We start from the raw sequence: 20536 nt of genomic DNA, 5'->3' as shown, positions 1-20536 counted from the left end.
GAGAGAAGTTTCAGGGGCTGGAAGGAGAACATGCATGCACAAATCTCTCATATTGACTCGTAGTGTTTGGTCTGGCAGACAAGGCTGACAACATATTGTTTATTCATAAAGTCATAATTTCCCCCAGTGTCTGCATTGCAAAACTACACAATGACAGCAGCTTGCACAGTACTTTCAGCTGTTTTCCTTTCCTGGTGCATTTTAGTAGTTTTTGACCTTGCAGTGGTGTAACAGAGTAATTGTGTGTCCTACACCTGATGGGTTTCTCCTTGTCCAGCCCAGGCCTCACTGCACAGCTCATCACAAAGAGCTCTGGTCACGCTTGGCACTGGCATGTCCAGATTTGACACTTGAGGCATGCTCAGAGCTGGACACCCAGTCCTGTCAGTGCACATAGTCCACATGCAAACAGGGCATTCATCAAGCTTCTGTTTCCATCCAAGATCAACAGCTTCAGGCTGAATTGCTGCTTCTTGTCAGACCACACAAAGGTGTGGGTGTCATCGTGTTCCACCCACTCCTATCCCACAGGGGCTTGCTAAGTGTCTGCTCACGTGTTAACATGATTAAATCTGGAGTATGATTGTCTTACTAGGCATCTGCAATTTTTAGTCTACACTAAGGGGGACCTGATGACCTCTTTTCATTTTAGAGTATACCAACCAGTGAGATTTTCTCTGGTCCCCTCAGTTCTCTTTTTTTGAAGAACCCTAATGAACACAATATACTGTCACAGTCTTTCTAACTCCAGTGGGTGTGAAGGGTTGGGTATTATTAAGCCTGTTTGGACTGAAGTCCAGGTACTCTCTGCAAAACCAAGGAATGTTCTGTTCCTGCAAATATGGAAAGTACTACAGCTGTGACACTGGTCATGTTCAAGGTAAAGGGGAGGCTGTCACACACAGGAATTTTGCCCTCAATCGTTATTATCAGTATCACAGATAAGGCAATGCAGAACCAAGACCCATGTTTTCAGGGTATTATGAAAAAAACTCGTGAAGCTGCTGTGTTAGACAAACAAACCTCCCCCTCACCCCCAGCACATCCTCTCCCAGGCGAGCGATGTGCCACGGCCGTGCCTGCTCAGCCGCCTTTGCTGCACATGTGGAAAGTTTGTTCTTTACTGTTCAACAGCTGCTTCCGGTGATATTTATGAAAAGTCACTGAATTTTGAAAACAACACGTCCCTGCCCACAGCCGAGCACGGGAGTCTTGCACAGGCACCGCCGGGGAGCAGAGGTAGCAAGTTCATTTCCGTGTGCAGAGGTGGGACCAAGTCTTTTGTTTTTCTCACCGGCAGCTACACTCAGTCTCTGTCCACAAAGGCAGCTGTCTCTGCGTGGGCTCGGATGGGAAAAGCGTCCTAAGGGGTAGCCTGGAAAAATCTGCTGCCACACTGAGCTCTTTGAGGGTCAAAGGACCTGATGACCCTGTGTTTTTGGTGGGAAGGCAGTTAAGTCATCCTTTTGCTGTGAGGATATCTTTAAGCACTGAACATACTCAACACATGAATCTGAGCGGATTAAGGTTCCAAATAGATGAATTGTTTGGGAATAGCCTTAAATTAATGCAGCAAACCTGTAAATAGGTAGAGACTGGCTGAGAGCAGCACCTCCTGCATTCATCTCCTACTGCTGCCTCCACACCTTGGAGGAGAAGTTGATCTGTCAGAAGCTTTCTGGATGGTTTTAGCAGGGGAGACAAAACCTTCTGCGTTCTGCAGCTTAATTTATCAGGAAAACATGAAGCGATTTCAGTAGCAGCGATCGTAAACAAGCCAATGCACGCAGGGCAGAACGAGATAGAGTACAGCACAGACACAAAGCTTTCCCAGTGATTAACAGACATACCACCCACCAAGGCAGGGCTTACATACACCAGCTGGATTGCACACAGCCAGGGGAACTTCACCAAGTAATTATAAAGGAGCCCATATCTAGTTAAAACAAAACGAAAAAAAAGGGCAGGGGGAGGCAGGAACAGGGAAAGCACGCAAAACTGTACTTTAATCCTGAAGAACCAGTCAGAACAGGAAACCACATTCTAAATTTGGTTATTTAAGCTGTCAAAGAGTATTTCTGTTTCCAGTTCTTGAGCAAAGAAATCAGACAAGTACAGGGGTAGGGAGATAAGCATCACTGAAAGAACAAACCCCTGCTTTTAAAGCCCTTTGGTCAGCTGCCCATCAGGATCGATGATTAGGCTGCCTGGTTGAGAATTCAACACCTATTTTGCAATATTATCAGTTCATTAAACCCTTCCCTCACCAGCCCCACATCCAATCACTGTATAGTTTACTTATCACTAAATCTTTGAGGGTCTGACACAGAGAGGTCAATGCTCAATTACACATTTTTTACAGAGCCTGAAGCAAAGATGACTGAAGGAACCTGAGCAGGAAAAGGGACACAAGCAGCAATGTCTGCTCTCAACAAGCAGCACCGTGTAGGTAATGTATTATTTCAGTGACCTGTGGAAAAGAAAGATCTAAATCTTCCCAACTGTCAAACCACCCACTCACTCAATTTTATAAAGAAATGTTTTTGATGCAAAGACACCGAAGAGCTGAATGGCATTGAGTCCAGAATCCCTGGCTCAGATTATCAAATTACACTTAAGTGTCTGAAATCCATGAAATGCTGAAAATTCTGAAGATTCATGTTTAACTCTGAAGTCTTGTGAAAGTGTCTCACCAGGAAAGGGAATTTCAGAGTTTCCCTTTCTATTCCTTTAGCTTAGAGCACCTGGTTCATGCTCAGCAGGAAACAGAAGCACGTATGGAATCCCTAAATCCCCTCCTGGTCAGCCCCTCCTCTGTCACCCCCTGAAGGAGCACAAGTGCATGGGAGCAGCTGTTCTGGACTCAAGACCCTTTTGGTAGATGAAGGAACTGGCCCACCATCATTCCTTTTACTTCCCAGCTTGTCCTTGCCCTGTTCCTCATTCTCCTCTGTTCACACGCTTAGAATGACAAATTCAAAACCACTTTTCATAAGCATTCAGATTTTGAGTGAGTTCCCTGTGTTTACCTGGTAATTTGGCAACGCAATGATATTGCTCTGCTTGATCCTTCAGCCTGAAGATCACACCTGAAATCATCTCACACATTATTGTGATCCACAGGTATGTCATCAGACTGGACTGAACACGTTGCAACCACAAACACAGACCCTGCAGAGATACCTGTTACTAATCTAATAAACCCAAATTTTACTGTCAGTTCAATACCTTTGCTCACAGTTTGGTGATAAAAGAGCTGGTATTCAAATATGAAGGCCACTGTAATGAATTGTGGCCCACAGAACTTTTTCTGGTGGTCAGCAGAGCTGGCAGATGACCAGAACTGTTCTTTATCTCAGCATTACACTCTCCCCAAGCAGCTGCAGTAAATGCCAGAGAGAGGCTGAGCTGTCACTGAAAGGAAAGACAGAAAGATGAATTCAGGAAACACATTCTAAAGATAAGGTTCATACTACAAGAGCTTAGTAATCTCCAGCACGGATAAACACACGTTTTCCTGTACAGCACACACACAGCCCCTTCTTACTCAAGATCTGGAGTTTACAAACTGTCTTGCACACCCATTGAAGACCCAGCTACTGTTCAAGTACCAGCAGAGTAAATGTTTGGCAGCTGCAGCAGCAAGCAAAGGCAGCACAAAAAAGATTTATTTGCCAGAACTCTAAGCACACAGCTTTTGAAAGTGTCTCCTGTAACACCAAGTAGGATTTAAGGACAACCAGGAGTAGCAGGAGCCTGCCACAGGAGCACCAAATGGTGATGACACACATCTCCAAAAATCACAGCAGTCACAGGATGCTGCAGATCCACACACCTCAGTGTGGAGCCTTTGGAGGTGCAGTCAATTCAGTATCACACCATCACCTTCTGATTTCTTGCAGGGTTTTCTCAGTTTAAAAATCAAACAGGTTGGCTTACAGTTTATTGAGCTGCTGCCCTGTAGAAGAAAGTACATGCACCTATTCCACTTACTCTTTGAAAAACAACTTTTATGCTGCTATAAACCATCAGCTCCTGCATCAGACTGTGGTCTTCTGCTCCTAAAACAAAGGTATTTACTCACAGCTTGAGACCTTGAGGCAACTTGGCACATTCAGCTGCTATCATGGCAATAATCTGATTTGCTTTCCTTCCCAGTTCACTCCTGGAAGGAACTATTTTGACTAAAAAAAAACAAACCAGAAGGTAACCATACTTGTGCTGCAAAAGGTGTGGGTTTTCTTTTTCTTTTGAAATTATAATTTAACACCACACTCTTGCCTCCACTTGAAGAGGGGAGCACAAGCACTTTCTGAGAACAATTTCAAGTAACAAGTCCCAGATTTCAAGCAGGATGTAATCACTTTCTGTGGCACCAGAAGGGAACAACAGGCCCCTCAGGTTTACCTGAGCAAATGGACTTTAGTCAGACCCACTGCCAGGCATAAAGTTCAAAGAATCCCTCTGAAGGCAATACAGCTCACCCAATTTTATATGCAGCAGATACTCAGCAGCCTCAAATGCTGCATTTCAGCAACCAGAGCAGTTTCAAGGCACACAGAAGTGGTAAAATCGTGATGGTGTGAAAATAGAGGCACCTTTAAAACCTAAAATCCAAAAAGCAAGTGGCAGATCCTGACAGCAAATCCAGTGCAGCTGCAGCACCACTGCTGCCCAGGCCCCAGAGATGTGCTTGTCAGCAAAACAAAGATGCTGAATCCTTGCAACCTTGGCACTGAGCACACAAAACCTGAATGTCAATACCTCAGCGGGTGTAAACACAACTCACAGCTCAATATATGTGTGTTTTACATAAATTTTAACAACCTGGGGATGCTGCAAAGAGCTCGTTAACACAGATGCTCCATTAAGAGTGTATTCAGTGTGGCAGCAGCATGTCTGGGGACAGGAGAGATGTGCAGGCCAGTTTAGCTCCACAGCCTCCAGACAGCCTAATAAAAATGTCAGAACATTGCTGTGAAGGTAATAAATGTAATAAATAGATTGCTCAGGACATCTGCTTATGCAGCACTGTCTTGGTTCCATTAGCCAAGAGTGACAGGGACTGGCTCCATCAGGGACTCCAGAGCAAGGACCTGGATCTGGGTCACTGAATGAATGGTCACTGCTACAGCTGGACACAGAGACCCCCCTGGGCTGCCCCCAGAGTAGGCCTTGGGTCTGAGAAAAAATATTGCAGAAGCCAAGCTGGTTTCAAGTATTTGTTCAGCTTCAGGTATTGGCAGCATTAACTTGCTGGCCTTTTTAATAATAGATAGAAGCATTTATAGAAATCAGATCTGTGTTCACTATACCTAAGTACTTTCCTCAGCAGGAAAACAAACCATTCCTCTTTGCATCAACACAATAGAGTTAGACAGGAAATGCCATTTCAAGCACCTTCCCAGGATGACTGCAGAGCACACAGGAACTCTCTTTCTGCACTCTGACAGCTCTTTCCCTCTGTTGGACAAAAGTTTTAAGCAGATTCTGCTAATTCCCAAAGCAGAAAGCTCCTCAGTCCATGATGGTGCTGGCAAGTGCAGACTTGTCAGGTCATTTGAATGCTCTGTAGAGCAGGTTTATGTTTAAACAACATTTTCACACAGTTCTCCCTCCTCTGTGAGACCCAGTCCAGGCAATCACAGGCCTCTCTGGTGTTAAATCTTAAAAAGCACAGGTCAGCAAACAGATAATTTCGTTTAAGTATGGTGATCCTGATGTAATCACCTACAAGTTTAAGCTTCTGTTTGTAACTTATTTCTCTTTCTCTTTGAAGGACATTTTAGTTTGCTGCTTTTCATAGTCACTGCTCAATAAACACTGTCCCTCCTGCTGCCAGGCTTTCCTGCATGTTCCCCCTCACCTCAATCTATATCCCATACCTCATCAGGGAGGAAAGATAAACAGCAGAAACCTAACACAAGAAGCTATCTAGATTTTGCTAACCACAGGATTAGCAGTGCTGTTGAGCTGGATCTGAGTGTAACATTTCTTCTGAGACAGCAATCCCCAGGCTGTGCAGAGAAGTGGGGACATGGGAATGGAAATGAAGGCTCTACCCAATGAGTGTCAATGCTGACCACTGCAAAACTCTTCTGACACCAAACAAGTCCATGTGCTTGTGCTTAGCTCTCTACTAACTCCCTTGCAAGCATTAACACCTTTGTGCACTAAGATCCTGTTTAATAACCTTTGAGAAGTTATTTTATTTATGCAGACACATTTAGTCCTAGCACAGCAGCACTCCTGGCTTCAGTGTCCAGTTAGCAGGATGAGTTTGGACATGCCTGACATGCTGAGGTAGCATGTGAGCACATTTTCCATGACTGCAGGAGACAAAAGGTCTCCTCACCAGAAGAATTTTGCAAACAGCAAAAAAAAAAAAAAAATCCCACCTCAAACACTGACCACTGACTGGAGCTGCAGGCAGGTCACCTGAATGAAGCCTCAGGAGAACTGGGCCCTGCCCAGGCAGGCAGTGAGGAATGTCAGGCTATTGCAGGGCACTACCTGAGTGGCACTGCAGCTGGAAACACACCTTTCCTTTTAAGCTCAACTCAATCTGCAGCCTTTTTACTGTCTGGATTTTTAATAGCTGCTACTTGCTATGTTCTCATGAATACTGGGGATTAGATAGACTCAGAAACTGTTTATGGACATCTGCTGCTCCTCCACAGCAGGACTCCAGGTTCACTACTTACCCCATTTGACTCTATTATTTTTATCCTACTGTAATCAAACACATTTAACACCCACCCCCTTGTTTTCCCCCAGAAGGAGTTTGGTTTTAGTTAGCTCTGTGACCCCAGTAACAGGAGTCACAGAGCTCAGATCACCACATTAACAGCAGGTTGTCATTTCCTACCCCAGGAAGTTACTTCAAATATATTTAAAAAATGCTCCTTTCAGATCTAACCTACAATGGTTGCTAAGTGCCCACAACAATTAAATACCTCCCATCCCTTCCAATACATTATGTATACTGAGATCAAGTCATGAGTTGATCTTGTGACTGCTGGAAGGCCAAGACTGAAATGAAAAATCGGAGTTTAGCTGAGTTCAATTTGAGCCTTTGGGAATTGTGCTTTCCAGCTTTCCTCTCACTCATGAAAGCTGCAAAATTAAGAAATAGCAATTCTTAAATCATCATTTAGGGTAGAAGACTGAAGTAAACAGGGCAGTCACCTTCTCTGAGTCACAGAATCACAGAACTACAGTGAAATCATGGGAATGTGCAACCACAACAGCTTTTTCATTTGCAGATTCATCCAAGTTGGCCCCAAAACACAAACCCCAGATCTTGTTCAAGCATTTTAAATACTAGATATTATGGCTTCTGTTGCTACCTACTCACACAAACATCATTAAGCAAAGAACTGTAACAGTCAGAGAGCTCATAAAGGGAGAACCATTTCACCTTCACTTCCCCTTTACTCCCTCTGGAGGGAATCTGAAGCCTTTCACAAAATCTGACTGCAACATTTTAAGCCAAGAAAGTGTTTCTGCCATTGGAGAAGTCACCTGATATATACAGGTTTTACTTTTATTAGGTTCAGCTGAAATAATTCTTTTGATAGCTTAGAGAAAAGAAGACAAAGCTTATAGGACCCCAAGAAGTCTTCCCATGCAGAATATACCTGCATTATAAAAATCACCATTACTTGTCACCATTCAATCAGCTGAGTTTAAATGGTTATTTTTAGCAAATAGTATTTACTAAAAAAAAGTTTGTCCTGAAGCAACTGAAATCAGCATTTACAAGAGGTGAACACCTCCCTGCACAACAACCCCAATGAAACAAAAAAATCCCTGCAAATTCTCAACTTTGGAGCATAAATTTGACTACCTGTATCAGCAGCAAATATCTACAAATCCACTGAATGTGCTGTTTAAGCAGCAGGTGCCTGTATAGATCAGGATCACCTCTGATGGCAACTTTTTAACTGGAGAACAAGTTTATTAGTCTGATTATGCCTCTCAGAATACTCTGATGGTGGACTAAATCCTGAGAAACAACACAGGACACTGGAGGGAGCTACAGAAACAGCAGTTTGGAGAATATATTCCCTGACATTTTTGCCAACTGTTCCCCATATTTATTTTTTAATGTGCAGTCTGACTTTTCCCATTTCCTGTTGCAGCAAACCCTTTACTAGAACCCATTTTTCAGCAAGGCTCATTTAAGACAGTTGTGCAACATCATCAACGGGCAGAAAGTGATGTGTGTTTGCAGCACATGCCAGGGGAACAACAAAAGCCCTGTGGACACAGCAAGGCATCCTGAAGGACTCTTGTGAGCCTGGGTGACAATCTTACCTCCTGGGCTGGGACCGGCATTCTTCTTCCCCACTGTCTGCCTCCTGCACACATAAAAAAAAAAGGAGAAAACATTAATATCTTTTCATACATGCAGAAAGCAAAGGCTTGCATTTCAGTGGTTTGATTGTGTAAGGCAAGGGGAAGTCTCCCTGCTCCTGCATGCAGCTGTCACTAGAGAGGAACTCACTTTCTGCTCAGCTGTCACTTCATGTTCTCTCAAAAGCCTTTTAAAAACTCAACGTTACAGGAATTTTTGCCCCTGCAGGATTTTGCATGCTTTTGCATGGACTTCCAGTGACCCCTGCCAAACATGGCAGGCCAAGAGCCAAGCACACAGTTCACTTCAGGGCTAAAATCTCTGGGTTTTTATTACCTTTATGGAGATCATATTAATTCATAGCCCAGTGTCAGCAATCAAGTGTAAAAATCCATAAAACCAGCATGTAATAAACCTGACAAATCAGACTGAGTGAGCACAGATATGACCAGAAAGGAGAAATTTGAAATATTATGCTGCTTCAGATGAGATATTAATATGCACAATTTCTAATGTGCTGTGGAATTTTACTAGGCCTACCTACTACAGCCCAAAGCAATACCTCAGCAGAGAAATCTCAGCAATTAATTCTGCTTCACAGTACATTTACATACACCCTACCAGGCACTGGAGATAGGGTACAGGATCTGTTTTATTAGTGAGAAATTACTATGGTTGTGCAGATCCACAGGGAAAAAGCATTTTAAAACTTACTAAGGATTTTGTCAGGGCAGGGACATCCCATGAAAACCAGAGTTCAGACAGAGGAAGGAAAAAGATAATTTTGTTCTTGGTTGCTCCAGGCTTCCCTTTCGCAGGTCTCCTGTGGAGTGGTGAGTTTTTCAAGCCATAACTGGCAAGGTGGTTGCAAGAGACCTGTGCCACTGAGAGTGTTTCACACAAGGGTGAAGCTGGATTTGCAGTGACACAGTGACAGTCCTTCCCAGCACTGCCCCATCTTCTCCCATGAACAACCCCAGGGGAGACTCTACAGCTCTTCTGAACTACACTCTTTTTGCTTACTGGATGCAGAGGTCCAGTTTTGTGCACTTTTTTATCAGAACAAAATGCAGATGCTCCTGTTGGATATTCTTTATTATTATTTCAATGATCTGAATCTGTGATATATGAAAATAACTAAAAAATTTGGTCGTGTGTTTCTAAGAACAGCACTAGAGCACCACAGCACCACCAACTCCTTCACTTGAAGCCACCTGCAACCACAAATTCAAGCTAAAACCTGCAGACCATCTACACCAAACAAAAGCTGGCAGGAATACCTTCTACTCATCATACCTGAGAATTGGCTCAGCAACTCGATAAAGGAAGTAGCATTCCTGACCCCTTCAAGATGAAAACACCAATGAACTCCACAGTCAACAGCAAAGGAGCTGTTGCATCATTCAGAGAATGCAGATGAAGAGCAGTTCTGGGAGCAGCAGAAGCTTTTCCAGACCAGGGAGCCAAGTCCTTGAAGATTTGTAATCCTAATTACCAGCATTTCCCAGGACAGTGTACTTTCACTTGTCACCCCAGCTCTGCAAAGTGCAGGCAATCCTGCCAGAACACAAACTCCAATTGAGTTCCCTGTGGGTTTACAAGAAGTTGACTTGGGGGAGTAAGACAAAGAGAGAAGGGGGGGAAGGTATTTCATTACACGTAGAATTGCTAAAGACACGATGGGGTTTTTGAATAAAAAGTGTGTATTTAGCTAGAGAACAAGTTCCTCAACTCCACAGGAAGGTAAAACAACTGAAAGAGCCCTTGAAGTCTCGTTTGTGCTGCTCAGGAACTCAAGCTATGCAAACATTTTTAGTATTATAATGAACGGCCGTTTCTACCTGCCAAGAAAAATCCTTGTTGCAGCAACTGGCAAGCCTGGTGTGCCACAGCCAAAAGTCCCACAAATGACAGAAGAAGATCCTGAAATATGTAGATCGTTATCTTAGCTCCCCTCAAAATTCAACCCTCAGGAGCTCAGTGTGGAGGAGGCCAGACATGGCCCAATTAATCACCATCTGTCTCTGCTGAAGCTCTCGATACCAGACATAAATGCAGCAGGTTTGTGTGAAGAGCACATTCACTCAGAATATAACTGACTATGAATACAGAACTGTAGACAAGTGTGATTTGAGCAAGAGACCCACTGCCAGTACCTGGGATGCTGTCTGGAACAAAACTAACCTTCAGCAGCCTCCTCCTCTTCTCATCACCAACTCTGACCAGCCTGCAGCCTACTCCTTCCCTGGACCTCGTGTTTTGTCCTGGATTTACAGAGTGGTCAGGCATCCGAACCTGACTGAACTTGGCCCTGCAAATGCCCCCAGGGGCAGGGGCGGCGCTCCGTGGCTGCGGGCGCTGCAGTGGCGCCGCTCCCCGCTAGAGGGGAGGGCAGGACAGCGCTGCGCCCGCGCCGCTGCCGCTCCGGGCACCGGCGGCCTCCAGCATCATCCGCCCCTCAGGCCGGCACCTCCACGCTCTCTCGCCATTTCTAGGGTATGGAGAAGTATTGCTGCCAGCACAAATCATCAGCCTAGACGCGGCTCAAACATTCCTGTGAGAAGGAACATGCTGGGACAGCATCCTTGGATAGTGGATGCAGCCCTTTGGAGGTGTGACCTGTGACACCGCTCCAGCTTTCACAGCTGCCTTTGCACAGGGGATGGCAAGAACTTTGGAGCTGCCCCAGCTCCGGTTCCCTGTGCCCTGCAGCACTGATGTGACCACAGCGACAGACCCAAGAGATGGCAGCTTCCACAAATGCTCCTTGGAGATTCCTGACGCTGGATTGCTGCAGCCTCAAACCAGCCTGCTCCAGCAGCCTGCATGGAGGAGGAAGTGAGCAGCACTGATGAGCTCCAGAGGGAGTCATGCCCTGCTTTCCTTGACCAGAAACAGAGGCCTCAGGGGAAATGGAAGGAATGAGTCGCATAGCTCTAAACTAGGCCACGATATTAAACGCAGTTTAAAGTGAAAGATGAAAAATTCCATCTCTGCTCCTTTCAGGCCATGTAGGACAGAATATGCAAAACATTAATCCTGTTTGTGCTTTGATCCACTGCCAACTTTCTGTCATCAAAAGGGCAAGGGAGAGGAGAGAAATTTTGGAGTGCTGCTCTGTTCTATACAATGGGAGTCACTCCATGTCACGCAAACAATTCTGCTCTTATAAATCTCCTTTTTGCAGACTGATGTAATGATAAGAAAGATTCAATCTGCACTCTTACGTACGGGGACTGGAGCTGTCTGCCTGGATTTAACATCAGGAACATCACAGCAAGTTCTTGTACTGTAAGATGTGATTATTAGCCTAAGTCATGCGCCTAATAATCACTACATTTCTATTAACCAAGGAACATTTCACACAGACTACACCCTAAAAATACATCTTTCAAACCTTAAAAGGATTCCCATTTAATAACTGCTGGCTATGTATGATTTTATGCCAACATACCTGACTGTATAGACAATGCCTGGGAAGTGGTTTTATCAGGAGTGAGCGGTCACAGCCAGCAAATACCAAAAGAGCACCAAAAATTTAGGGAGTTTTCACCCCTTAAGTCAACATCTTGCTTGCAAGTGTGAGGTGAACACTTCAGACATTAGAGAAAATTAGTTAATATAGATCCCCCCCAAAGCCACAGCAACATTCAGATGTATCCATGCCAACAGAGGGGCTTTTCACTTCACATGGTCAAACGTCCACCATGTGGACAGCTCTGGACTCAAGTCTCAAAGGAGGAACTACAAAGCAAAGGACTGTCACTATGTGAGCAGCCTCCCAGCTCCCTGCCTGCTCTTTCCCTGGCTACATCCCATCCAGTTGTTCAGACTCACACCAAGTGCCTCTGAGCTGAACATGACCTTTGCTGGGAAGAAGGCAGCTGCTTCAGTCAAATCAGAGGCTGTGCAACCAGCCACTGATCCAGTTGTTAAACCATGCAAATGCTCCTTTCACAGCATCCAGCAATGTCCCAGTGTCCCTCTGTTTGGGCTACAGCCACACAGAGCACTGCATGCTTCTCCATAGAGGAGCTCACCCCGTGTGCCAACAAATATTAAGCAAGTCAGTACAAAAGCCACCCTCCCACAACTATTTCCCAATGCATGGACAACCCAGTCTGGTCAAGTCTTGCAGAGGGTTCCACTGCTGCAGCCACAGCCTCTCTAATACAACACAAGGCACACAGAGATAAGAGCATCCACCTGACAATCAGATTCCTTAGGGCTCAACTCAACTCCTGACACAGACATGTGGTGACAATGGAGATGCCCTGGGGTACCCAACACCTGCACAGAACAGGACCAGATGCCCAAAGAATCAACTCAGCAGAGGCTTATGGAGTCCAAGGGATAAGGATCATGCATGGACAGCACACAGAACTGAAGTTCAATGTCTTCCAAGATTAAATATTTGATAGATTCCTGTTCAACAGCAGACCCTGCACAAATCTGGTCCTATCAATAATCTCAGATCATCTGCTGGAACAAAGCAAGACAAATGTTTGAGTCTCACTGCCAAATATCTATTACACATTTCTGTAGCAGAGGGACTTTCCTGCAATAGTCTGAGTTGTATCAATCTCTTAAATAAACTGTGTGATCAAAAAGCCCACACATGCTGCATTTGCAGTATGGCTGAAGTGCCAGCAACAACACTGCCTGGGAAAATGAAGCAAGGCCTGACTCCAAAACCTGGGTTCATAAAAGGTTCCCTTTTTTCTTGCAAGAAGCCCAAGGCTACTCACAAGTTCACTGGGGGTTGAGAGAAGATGACCAGGTACCACTTCCAGTCTGGCCATGTCTAGTAGCAGTTTGGTACTAAAAAGGGAAAAATTGGCATCCAGAGTCTGCGAGTTCCACAGCTGCAACATGGAGAACCAGAAATCTGCAGCAGTTGGTGTGAAGCAATTTCCTCAGTGTTTTTTGGAAACCATTAGTGTGGTAGCAATGTACTCACTAACAGAGGATAGGTCTCACAGCTGAACTGAAAACCAGTTCACTTCAGACTCTTTCAGTCTCTGGAGGTGGCTAACCTTAACCATGAATAAAAATTATGAAATTAATTAATAAAGTCACCTAGCATGCTCTGGAGAGGAAGCTCACTGCTACTTTTTGAAATAATTATATCTGCCATCAAACACATTTTAAGGTAGAAGCTGCTACCAGGAAGCCTTTAAGTTTGACATAAAAGTTCTTCAAAAAGCTGAACAAACCAGGCCACAAACAAGAAAGGGGAGAACTGCACTGTGTTTTGCATAGAGCTTTTACCTCTCCTGAGCCATAGGGATAAGGGATAAACAAGCATTTCTCCAGCCATTGCTCCTCACTATTTGCAGGAAATGTTTTGAATGAATGCTGTTTTCCTCCTCACATGTCTTCTGGATTTGAGGTTCCACATAAGCAGTAGCTTTCTGCAGCCAAGTATTCATTCAGAGGTTGGCATTCCTTCTGGATTGTTTTCTGTATCACTTTGCTATGTCAGTAATTGGTATATTTAGGTCAAAGATATTGTGCTCCTGCTCAGGAGAGAGAAAAAAACAAGTTCCTTATCAAAGCTTTCATCTTCCTGCTGGAGCAAAGAGATTTATGCAAACCTTGTTTAGATTAGCACTCACTAAAAACTGCAGGACTAAAACTCAGACACTTCAAGACAAAAATTACAAGCCTTCAACTGGTACAACAAGAGTTAGGATGAGAAATACAGTGTGACACAGCCTGCTACACTACACCACAAGAACAGATTACAAAGCAGATTACTGTCAACTGAATTTCTGCAGTGAAATCAGCCTGCCTGATGGGGAGTACAACAGCTTTTGCCTTAATCAGAGACCCACCTAAGGGGAAGAAAAAAACCCCCATACATTTCAGATATATATTCACTTTTAAATATCCCTACTTCAAACAGGTATTAATATAACTTCTCTCTCTAACACTGTGTAGTAGCACATCATCTCTAGCCACTTACAGATACTAAGAAAAAAAACCCAAAAGAACTATTGTCTCCCTGAATAGACCTTCCCCTTGCCTTGCAAAAGGCCCTTCAGCACACTGCAAGTATGACAGAAGAGACAGGTATTTAATGTAATTATGATGCTTTGCTGGATTTAATGCCTACCAGAACCCTAAAGGTACCTGCTTAATCTCCTTTTAGGTGAAGCCAATGACATTGTCCACTGGAAATCTTAGAATCTAGAAGCATTTGTTTCCCTAGAACAATAACAAATGCTTATGGTGATGGGCCAAGAGTGAGAAGACTCACTGACTGTATAAACACAGGCACTGGAACTCCAATTTTCATACTGGAAACTGTTGCTGACGTCAAGGGTATAGTTTGACTAAGACCAAATCAAAGATATGCATGTGTACACTGGTGAATCTCAGGGCAGGGCTTCTACACAGCCAACAGCCTGTGATTGAGATGAAATCCCAGCTCCACAGGTTACCACAGTGAGCAGAGCACTGTTCATTATCCACTCATGCAGGCTGACACATTTACATGCATCAAACTGTCCCTCTGCAATTATGCAGGATGGACATTCACACCTCAGACCCTCTGCAGTCACTGCCTGTTAAAACACAGACCTTACTCAACCTCCCCATGCCCTCCAGAGCTTCCAGAGCAGCCCAGGCCATGCACCTCCTCACCCACAGGGCTGACATCTTCACCTTAGAAGTTGGGCCTGTTTCCAGCTGGTGAGTGAGAGAGACTCTCCTAACTGCTGCAGTTAAAAAGTGGCAGCTAAAATTAAACAAGATTGAAGGAGCCTGAAAAGCTAACTGGCTAATGAGCCATATGCAGGGAAGGTGGAGTCCTGGAACTCATTTTTACCCTTTTACTCTTTTACCATTCATGAGCAATAGGAAAGCATTGCAAGGAATAAGGACATAGATCAGACATGGCAGATGCACAACACCAGCTCCTGGGTTAAATTACTTTCCCATTGACACAAACAAACATTCTAAAGTGTTTTAAAGAGAGGAGAATATTTGGTTTTCACTCATGCTGAAAGGCTATTTTAGGAGGAGGAGGGTGGAAGGAAGGGAGGTACACGGCAAAGGGAAGGGTCTTTGTCTTGCAATCAGCCATCTTCCTGTTAGCATCTAGTTTACCTTGGTGAATGCTCATTTGTATCCCTGCAGGAGTTATCTCAATTACAAATCTGGGAGTTGTTCTAGGGCTCTGATCAAGTTGTAATTCCAGAGCTTTAATTTTTCCAGAATGTACAGTAGGGTCACTAAAACAATGCTGATCCACCTGCAACATACATGAAATACATTATTCCCATAATGGAACAAGAATAGAGCTATTTGGATACCACTCCTACTTATATCATAGCTATGTCCATAAAATGAAGCTATACTAGCACAGCCCTCTTGTAAAAAGTCTAATTCCTGATCAGCAGCATCATAACCAGGCACAGTTTTTTCATTTTGACAGCTTGCCTCAAATTCCACAGAGCAGAGCACACGCAGCCATCCCTGAGACACATTTCAGCTGCACCTTCACCCCACAGCAGCTCACAGAGCCCAGGGGCTGCCTGTAACACAAAGGAATCCTTCTCCCTGCCAGAATGCTACAGGAGACTCTCACCCACTCAGCTCCTCTGAGATCCAATCCCTGCAAGTCCCTGTCAAATCTCCTCTTGACGTAAGAAACACACAACACAGAGAATTAGGAGCAGCACAGAAATCTTCGTGATCTACCCAAAATAAAAGCACCAGCAGGCCACTCAAGGATCTTGGCATATTGCATCAATAATTAAGAGATGATTTTCTGGATGAAAGATATTCTCAAAGGGGGAAGTTATTTAACACTTATGAAGATGAACTGAAGACTGAAAAGAGAACACAACAACACTCAGTCTTTGCAAATTCCACAGTGCTCAGCCTTTAAAAAGCAGAGAGGAAATCATTAATATTTCAAATTCTTTACATTGCTTAACCTGAACCTGTGTTTAACGGTATAAATACGAGTTGCAAATTATTACCTAGCATTTGTGAGAAAAATAACAACAACAAAAAAAAGGGGTATCCAAGCAACTACATTGTACAGCGTGTCTGGATGCAGCAGCATCTGTGTTGGCACTTGCAGGCTGCTATTGCATAACCCTGGACTCAAGCAGGAGCACAGCCAGGGAGGCTCTGCTCTATTGCAGTGACATATCTAGAACACAAGTGGCTGGTAGAGCTTTAACAGCAGGAATTTAAACTCTAGATCAGAATAGGAATTGGCAGCAAAGTGCCTTCACCTCTAGCCTCCGTTTGGTAAGGAAAAACCCCCCAAGTGTTTCAGGCAAAACTTCAAAAGGAATTGCTGGGACAGTTTTCTGTGCATGCAGGACAAAAGAGTCTGTGGAGAGCAGAGGGAAAGAACGCCTGAAGATATTCCCTGGCAAGAGACTGCAGAGAGAATCACAAGGTACAGAGTGTACTCCTTGTTCACATCCTCCATCCCCAGGGTGCACAGCAGCCTTCAGCTGCCCCACTCCTGGCAGGGGGCTGCTGCTGGAACTGGGACATAACGGTTATAAACCACTCAGATTCACTCCCTTCTTCACAAAATACACCCAGGTATTAGACTCATATGGTTGGAATTAAAGCCAGAGCAATTTTCTTGCCCGACACAAGCTGGTTTATAGGCTCTCTCATGCTGTTTCTATACAGTAAGGTTCTGCCTACACTCTTCCAGCACTCCATGCCTACAGCAACTGGAGATCCAAGGATATAGGGAGTTTCTGAGGGACCAAAAGCAAGGCAGCAAATAAACCACCTCCTCAACAGAGGCTGAAGAAAAAAAAAGAAAAAGGAAAATGAAGCTAGGAAGTAGAACAGGGTTTTCTGGATGAGTCAAATGCTAGCAGAACAATGTTGCATAACGAGTGCCCCTTGACTTTTGTTATTTCTCCCAGCCAGCTCCTCCAAAAATCTATTTGTTATTGTTTATTTGGGTATCAGTCCAAATTGCTGTGGGAGGAGAGAAAAGGAGAAGAGGATATGCTGTCAAGCTATTAATTCTAGCACTGTAGTCATGTAGCACTCTCCCACTATTAACGAATCAGTGTCCTGTTTACTTGCAATACTCTCTAGAGCCAGCCTGAAAGTTAAATACAAAACCAGATGTTAATTAGCCTCTTGCAAAAGTGACTCCAGCACTGTTTTTTTCTCAGCCAGGATGAATTCTGCCTTGCTTATTTACCCACTGCTCTGTCCAGACCAGCAGTGCTGTGTCTCGTCTCTCCAGAGCAGGCAGGAGCCAGGGAAGCAGGAGCCCAGCAAGCAGCACACAGCTGGGAGCATCACTATTGAAATTTAAGCCTCTGCAAAACATTATATTGCAATAAAGGCCAGGCTGTGTCAAAAGCCAGGAGCGACTGTGGCCGTCATCCATCCTCCCATTCTCCCAGGACAGAAGTCACTTTTCTACATGAGTACATCAGTAAGAGGAGAAAAGCTGCATAACCTGCTGGGTTTTGTTTGGTTATTTCCCCCTCTCAGGAAGGGAGAACCACTGGCAGTGGGTACAGCTTGACCTGTCAGAGGGACACACTTCCATACAGCCACTTGCCCTCACTCCGTGCCAAACCTGGCTGTTCCCTGGGGCAGGAATGTCTGAAGGAGAAGCCCACTGTCCAGAACAGCCTTTAACAGAAGAACACAAACACATTGCCAAAGGCAAAGGAACCACATTAGCCTTGGCACAAGCCTGGATTTGCCTGACCCCAGGAAGTTCAATGGATGTATCAGATTTGCAGCCCTGTGGTACTTGTCTGTATAATCCCAGCCTCCTTTGTGCCATCTGTTTCCCCTTCGGCAGACTGGCCATTAGAGACTCAATGCTAAAACTCATGTCTCCTTAGTAACAGGTTTTTGTTGATCTCCCCCACGCCTCCAAATCTTTCTATCAATCCGGTAATCTAGCAGGATTTTCCCTGCAGGGACACGTAACAGCATCAGTAGAACAAAAAATATGGGACGACAGAAATACTTTAAGGCAAGGGTAGAAGGTGTAAAAGGGGAGTGCATGAAGCTACAAGAGTTACAAGTCTATGGAAACCAGATGTTCTCATTATATTGGAGCAAGCCACCAACATACCTTCCCCATGCCAGGTTTGAGATCTCATCTGAGCACTCAGTCCTTCACTAGTTTTTTCTTAAAGAGTTGCCAATTGTGAACAATTTCCCATCAGTACACAAATCTTCAGAGAAAACACCCTACACAAACTCTGCACCCTTAAGACCATCTTCTCCAAGATCTCAAAGGCAAAACCATTGCCAATCTCAACTCTGTGCAGGCAAGGAAGGACTGTATTCCCCATCTGTAGAGACTGGCTCTTACCGCAGAATTTAAGTCACTGATTGCTGGCTGCTTTTGGTTCCTTAATCCCTAAATCCCCACACTCTCTTCTTGAGGTTAATCCAGTTAAAACTCTCCTTTCCCTTTGGCTAGTGCCTTGCATAAATAACCACCTGAAGAGCAGAGCTGCAGAGGCCAATGCTCAGAGCATGGCACCTCCCAGAACTCTGTCCCACTGCAAGAGACAGCGTAAAGTTCTTGTTGCTGCCTATGCCAGAAAAGGAAATCAAGATTAGCTGGGTAAGGGCAAAAGGCACTCCTTATGGATTGCTTAAATCAGCAGGAATCAATCATCCAGTCCAATCCAAATCCCCTAGTTGCTTTCTGCCTTAAGATAACTAGAAACAGGTTTATGTTATACTAAGATAAAGCAGTCTTAAACCAGAGTAAGCCCTTATGTGAAAACTTCCCCTTTTTGGGAGGAAAGGAGAACTTGCCTTTGAGGTCAGCTCTAAATGAGCTACAATTACAGCCATATAGGCCACGCGGGATTTGGAAAAGCAACACGGATCAGCGAAAGAAAATCACCTCTGTAGATTCTGCCTGGCTGGTCTGGCCCAGGCAGCTCCCTTGGCACTGAGCCCGTGGGCAGGAGAGAGAAGGCAGCACTAGGACAGGGAGCCAGCCCCCACCCTCAGCCTGCCAGGAGAGGCCAGTGCCATACACAGTCCTGCACATGCAGACCACGAGGATGTCTCACCACACACAAAACATCAACAGGCTGACCCAGTCACGATGTGTACTGGCTCAGTAGGAAAACAAACACACCCAGTGAAGGCACAGAGGAATTTGACTCCTATAGTGCAGAGAAAGCCAAGACAAATGGGTGAGTGAAAGTGTGCCCTTCTCTGATAGGTGAGACCCTACCCAATCCTAGTGACACTTGTCCCTTGGGAAAGAGCCCTGAGTAACGTGGCACCATTCCTTGGCAGGCAGTGAGTGGGTGCAGGAGAAGTCCTTAAGCTGGCACAGGTTTTAGGTCAGTGACACATCTGACCTGTCCCCACAGTCCCCACGTGTGTGTCCAACTCTCACTGTGAAGAGGGGCCAGATGCTCTGGGGCAGCAGGCACTGCCTGCCAGAGTCATAACACTGCACATGGGCTCCCTGGTGCCTGCCAAGCTCTCCAAGCCATGCACTCAGACCATAAGCTCTTTGTGTTCCTGGTCATTCACAACCAAGAGAAAGAGAAAAATCTGGTTTTGAGGACTGTTTATCAGCCTAGTGCTTCCACGATCCTCAGTCTTGAGAGTAGAGAAAATGAAGAGCCCCCTCAGCTTGCTGCCTGACCAAAGAGACAGCAAGCAGGCTGTGCATTCTGCCCCCCAGGGTATAGCAGCCACAGAGTGAGGAGTGTGGGGTACGAGCACAAAGCAAGGAGCCTGCCCAGCTCTGCAGTGCAGCACGTTTCCAGCTCCATTCACGCCGATGTGGAAAGCCGCCGCTCAGTCTCTGGTGCATATTTAAATGCTCGTTCTGAATGGCCAATTAGTCAGAAGTGGAATGTTTCTGCATTCACAGAGGAGCTATTTTAAGATTACATTATGCTCTCTGCTTCCATTAATAGGCACAAATAAAAAAAAAAAGGAAAGGAGTTACACCCAGCAATGCATTTGTCTCAGACTTGAGCACTGCATGTCCAAAATCCCCATGCCAGCACAGAAAGTTGATGAGATCTGTTATTGACAGGCCACATTCTTCTTCATGGCTCCAGAGATCACCCAGTCATAGGGCTTGCCAAATCTTGATGGAACAAGTCAGATCTCTGTGTTCACTGGCCACCTCTGCTGCAGGCCTGTCAACCTGCATCTTCTAGAGCT

At 44.9% G+C, this 20536-nt stretch overlaps 1 protein-coding gene across 2 annotated transcripts in view; it reads right to left on the bottom strand.

The window, feature by feature from the left end:
* The window catches only part of SSH2 (slingshot protein phosphatase 2), an 89827-nt gene that overhangs the window by 53327 nt on the left and 15964 nt on the right, over window positions 1-20536 (bottom strand). For both annotated transcript variants that reach the window (XM_079325385.1, XM_079325387.1), the window contains exon 2: window positions 8320-8363. In XM_079325385.1, coding sequence (XP_079181511.1) covers window positions 8320-8363 — 44 coding nt within the window. The remainder of the gene's footprint in view (window positions 1-8319; window positions 8364-20536) is intronic.

The sequence above is a fragment of the Erithacus rubecula genome (genome assembly GCF_903797595.1).
Source record: "Erithacus rubecula genome assembly, chromosome: 22".
Lineage (NCBI taxonomy): Eukaryota > Metazoa > Chordata > Aves > Passeriformes > Muscicapidae > Erithacus > Erithacus rubecula.
Note: the sequence above shows the minus strand (reverse complement) of the source record. Positions and strands in the feature narration are given on the sequence as shown.